At 53.8% G+C, this 5,590-nt stretch overlaps 1 protein-coding gene across 1 annotated transcript; it reads left to right on the top strand.

Moving 5' to 3' along the window:
- Positions 1 to 241: 241 nt before the first annotated feature.
- Nrarp (NOTCH regulated ankyrin repeat protein) lies at positions 242 to 2,804 on the top strand. Its single transcript, XM_032903134.1, has one exon. It carries the CDS (start codon positions 601 to 603, stop codon positions 943 to 945), a length of 345 nt encoding a protein of 114 aa, XP_032759025.1. The 5' UTR covers positions 242 to 600; the 3' UTR covers positions 946 to 2,804.
- The last annotated feature ends 2,786 nt before the right edge of the window (positions 2,805 to 5,590 follow it).

Raw genomic sequence — 5,590 nt, 5'->3', positions numbered from 1 at the left:
CGGAGCAACCAGACCCAGGATCCGGCAGTGGTGCTGGAAAACCCCTGAGGCCGCCTGACCACCCCGTCCGGTGCTGGCTGAGATCAGCGCCCTCTATCCAGGAGGGAGCAGCCGCACGACCCCGCCTCCGCCCCGCCCCCACGTGGGCACCACCCAATCGAAAGTGCCCTGGTGTGCGCGTCAAGAGCATCCATTGTTATGCAAATATAAGAACCGTAAAAACTCCGGGAAGCTGCGGGCGAATTAGAACTGTTTTGCAAAGGGACGCGGGTGGAGTTCCGCTGGAGCGAAGCCTAACCTCGAAGGGACCACGACTGCGAGTGTCGCGGCCTCCCGGCTACTCCAGGTCCTGCGAACCAGCACTCAGCCCTGTCGCCCGCCCGCTTGGGCGCGGCTGGATGCAGCAGGGGTCCCGCGCCAGCGGCCCTCGGCCCCCAGCGCCCGGAGTGCGCAGAGGCGGCGTGCGGGGCCCGAGGGCGCAGCGCCCTCCATGCGCCGAGGCGTACCTCGAGACACGCCCCGAGACAGCCCGGGGCCCGCATTGCAGCCGCCGCCCGCGCTGAGCCGGGGCGCGGCCCGGGGCCCTAGCTCTGCGGCAGCATGAGCCAAGCCGAGCTGTCCACCTGCTCGGCGCCACAGACGCAGCGCATCTTCCAGGAAGCGGTGCGCAAGGGCAACACACAGGAGCTTCAGTCGCTGCTGCAGAACATGACTAACTGCGAATTCAACGTGAACTCGTTCGGGCCGGAGGGCCAGACAGCACTACACCAGTCAGTCATCGACGGCAACCTGGAGCTGGTGAAGCTGCTAGTCAAATTCGGCGCAGACATCCGCCTAGCCAACCGCGACGGCTGGAGCGCACTGCACATCGCCGCTTTCGGGGGCCACCAGGACATCGTGCTCTATCTCATCACCAAGGCCAAGTACGCGGCCAGCGGCCGGTGATAGCCACCCCGACCCCGGACCCTGGCCTCACCTGCGTCGTCTCTGCTGTACCTTCCCGCCAACTACCTCGGTGTGCGCCAGGTTTGCTGGTCCGCGTGGAAATCGGGCTAGGTCTCTATGTCCACGGCCACGACCAAAGTAGCGCGTCCGTGGCCCCCATAGTTCGAGCCTCCGCAATAGAGCGCCTCCCCTCGGCAGTCTTCTGAGCCCCGCAGGGCCCCAGAGCCTTCCCACGGCCCCCGACCGCCTAGAGGGTGGGGGCGGGGCGCAGGCTCCAGTCCATTTTGAAATTTGAGTCTCACACCGGGAGACTTCGGAATCCCGAGATACCGGATCCTCCGCTTGAAATGTTTTCTCCGGAAGGTGAAAGACGCGGGCGGACTCGCGCTCCCGCCGCCGCCCGTGAGACCCGCCCGCCCGCACTGTGGCTCCCACAACTGGCGGCCGCCAAGCAGCCACTACCCGGCTCCACCATCTGCGCGCCCTCTCACGAGGGAAGGGGACGCTCCGGGTTCCTGATGTCCTCAACTATTTATCACGTGTGTGTATATTTGTGGGTGAAGTTTGTGCGCCTGAGTTTTTTGTTTGGAAATATTGTGCGTGGTTATGGGAGAAAGATGCATTTTTTTTCCTTAAAACTAAAAACTTGAGTCTACCATTTCTTGGTTGCACTGAAAATACCGCCTAGTCCTATGGTTTTCCCATTGCTAGCCCCTCCCCCACCAAGCCCCTAATCTTCCACACCTCATTCCTCTGTTACTCTCCCTGGATTCTGAGTTCAGGGAGCCCAGAATCTATCTCCCTTTCCCTTCCCGTGAGAGGCCACCATTCTCCACACCAGCTGGTTTAGCAAAGTTCCAAAGGGACCTTGAAGCCCGAGTGGCTGGGACGTGGGGATTCTGAGAGCATGTTACCCTTCCTAGTGACTTCTATTATAGTTAATAGTCGGTTGCACACTTTTTTAAAAAAGTAAATGAATTTGCCACAAGTAAATGTCATAACATTTATGACAGAATATAAAATATTAACATATTTTAAGCCAAGTTTTAGGTGTATTTTTTGAATCTTGGTTATGAACCCAATTTTAAAGGGCGTTGTATCCAGCGTTGTGAAGGCTGTTGTGTACCCATATTTATATTTTTATAAAATTCCTATAAAGACTGTGAATCTCTCATGGTATTGTTGAATGAGTGGAAGGGCTGCCGTGACCTTTCTGCCTTCCCCAGCCCCCTCCCCACCCTCAAGCCTATTGTGATCAGAGGATCCTGCCATGAGGGAGGGGCTGTGCCAAGGACCAGGGCTGGAGGAGGTGCTGGAGTGTCCCTTGCTGTCTCTGGAAGGAGACTTCCTGGTTTCTGTGATTCCAATTTTCTATGCAACCCCACACCCCTTTTTGTTTTGATTCTGGGGAATAAAAGGGAGGCTGAATTATTCAAATTTAAATGAGGTTTCCCCTTCGTAGAAGTGCTGCTGACCCTGCGTACAAAAATGGGGAGCACTTGAGGACACAGGTGGGTGGGGCCCTTTGTGCCGCCTGGTCCTTCTCTTTGGTCTTCTACACTTTTATGAACCAGTGTGGGAGGAACAGTGATAATGTGAAAGTGGCAAACATTGAGACAAGCACAGATTACTTCAGAAGGAGTTCTCTATGGTTTTTCTTCATGCAAATGCCTTTTTAATTATGTTAATTAATGTTAAGACTTCCTAGACCTATGTTGAAGCTTCACATGGGTCTTGGTCTGGTCTCTCCTATCTGTATGAAGTCTGGCACACTCCTGAGCGTATGATATAGACTTGTAGCCCATCGTGAAAAATTTATAAATAAATTTTTCATTGCTCTTTTTATATTAAAAAAAAAATACTGGTTCTTAATTTTGGAACAAGTCATGGATCCTCTGTAAGCAGATGAGGATTGGGCCATGGCATGCTGTCTTTAGCTAATAGAGGATGGCTGCTTGGCTTGTGAACCTAGAGAACAAGCTGGGTAAAACATGAGCTCAGCCTGGCTCAACCGTCAAGTCTAACTCAACCACAGGGGCTTCGGAAACCCAGATGCACCCCAGGAGCTCCTGTCTCAGCCACTTCCTAGTACTGACAGAGAGGCTGAGACCTCCCCAGAGAAATATCTGCTTGTAGCTCTTCCTGCTTCCTACCCAGCCTGAGAGTTGAAACCCTGGAGGAAGTTCTGCACAGATGAGGGTCTCTTTAGATTTGGGGGAACATTCCAGTTGCTCCAGGGCAAGCAACAACTCTAGACATTTGGGCTTCCAGAGTCCAGGGCCAAATTCACCAGAAAGCAGATCTGAGTTAGGTCCAGGTTGCCCATACCTGTGATTTGAGGAAATGCATTGGAGGAATATGGACAGCCCAGTCCTGGGGTCCGAATTGGAATCAGGGGAGGAGGTGCCTGACTGGACCAGAGCAGCAGCAGCCATGAGAGGAACTCTGAAGGAGCCGTGATATAAGTAGCTATTGTGGTACAAACTCCAGGCAGCCACCAGTCCCCCACGCACCCCTCAGGTTCCTACTTTGAGGTCTTAACATTTTCTCCCTAGCAACAATAAGGTTATTAAACTTCCAAGAGAGAGCAGACTATGATGTATATACTCTGCAGAGACATGGGATCTTCCTCAGAAGTCCTGCCCCAGGAATTGTTACCACTGGGAGTACCCATGCCCTCCCCTGCGCTATACTATTTTCATGGGAATGAGACAAGTCCGAAGTTACACTGTTGCTGATGTCCCTTTCCCTGGAGTGCAGTGGCCAACCGTTCTTCCAGCTCAACAGACAGCCCACGGCTAGAATGATGTGGCCAGTTAAGTCTTTATTCCCCACCCTCTCCCTAGACTGTTCGAGTACTAACTTGGAGTGTGAGGAGGGGAAGGCTAGACAAGAATCACTGCCCTCACAGCACCTTTAGAATTACCCCACCTAGGAGAGGCTCGAGGGCTTCCAGATACGCCCTTGGCAGCTGCAGTCCTGCATCTCCTTCTCTTTGGAGGGACACAGCAGACTGTGTTGTGCCATCAATGAAGTGAAGCTAAGAAGAGATGGGAAACCAGGGTTTGGTGGCATAGACCTTTACTCCAAGCACTGGGGAGGCAGAGGCAGGCAGAGCTCTTGAGTTTGAGGCCAGTCTGATCTTCACAGTGACACAGTCAGGGCTACACAGACAGAGAAACCCTATCTCAAAAAAAAAAAAAAAAAAAGATGGCTGAGGAGGGAACCCATGCTGTCTGAGCTGAGGTGAAAGCACAGCCTCTTCACAATGCAGCACACTAGGAGACTAGGAGGCAGGGAGGTAGACACACCCAACCCTCAAATCACCAGCCCTTCCCCTTGGTGGGCTCAGCTATGGCAGGAGTGCCAGCTAGTCAGGCCCACAGAGTGTGCAAAGTATGGGCATACAGAGCCAGCCCTCTTACCTTAAAGGGGACTGGGCAGGGTGCTCCAGAGTGAGCACTGTGCAGAGCAGGGGAGGACTTAGCTGAAGTCTTTAGGCTGGCAGAGCAGGGAGGGTTCAGCAGGAACAGTACTCTAACTGAATGTCTCCCATGACAGAGCGAGTTGCTTGTGCAGTGGGAGCAGACCTAAGTCTCTAGATGTGACCAAGTCAAGGTTGCCATATCTCCAGTGCCCTAGAATGTAGTGGCCAGTGGTCCTTTCAGCTCAACAAAGTACCCACTGCAGTGGAGTGGGCAGTGGTATTGGCTAGACGAATCTGGGATAAATTTCCTATCCTCTCCCCAAACTGGTCCAGGTTAGGAAGTTATAGATGACCCAGGTTCCCCCTCTGTCCTGGCCTTCCAGAGCTGCAGATGTGCCTGTTGCTAGGTGAGGGTACAAGCCAAGAGGCACTGAGAGGACCTGGAGAAGGAATGGGCACCAGAATTGGGAAACCCTAAAGGGAGAAAGGACACAGAGAATGTGAGGGCCCCGTTTTCAGAAGAGTGCTTGGTTCCTACCCATCTCTGATCTGACTCATTACACAGAAAACATTTACTTCCAGAAATGCAGAAATATCGTCTACTTGTAAGAGTGGACTGGGAAGAGCCAACAGGGGAGAGTCAGGACACAAAGCAGGCCAGAAAGGGAAAAGAGAAGTGGCTATGGGGCACTCTTGTCCCTAAAGCTTGCCACAAAAATGGACAGAGGGGTGTTGGGGATTTAGCTCAGTGATAGAGCGCTTGCCTAGCAAGCGCAAGGCCCTGGGTTCGGTCCCCAGCTCCGAAAAAAAAGAAAAGAAAAAAAAAATGGACAGAGGGGGCGTGCACCACAAATGAAGGAACAGCTACCCTTTGACCTGGGAAAGCCAGCTGTGTCTTGGTGCTCCCATGAGGCCTCAGGGAAGAGGCGACATCCACAGGCCTTGAAGGACGGGAAAGGAGGCCTCTTGCCTGGGACTGCTAAGCAACAAAGCCCAAGCCCTCCGTATAAGGGCTCAGGCCGTAGGAGGGGCCGTCGAAGGTCTGGGAACCTCAGCAACTGCTCCTTCTGAGGCCTTGGCAAGACCCTCCTGGGGCTCTAGGGTCCCTGGAGGCCGCCCTCCCCCACCACCTCAGCCCCGCCCCCGTGCGGCGCATTCTTCTGGTTGGATGTCCTTCCGACAGTCCCCTGCGTGTCCGTCTGTCGGTCTTTCTTCTCT

Source organism: Rattus rattus, chromosome 5 (assembly GCF_011064425.1).
Source record: "Rattus rattus isolate New Zealand chromosome 5, Rrattus_CSIRO_v1, whole genome shotgun sequence".
Lineage (NCBI taxonomy): Eukaryota > Metazoa > Chordata > Mammalia > Rodentia > Muridae > Rattus > Rattus rattus.
The sequence above is the reverse complement of the archived record's forward strand: the minus strand, read 5'-3'. Positions and strand labels throughout refer to the sequence as shown.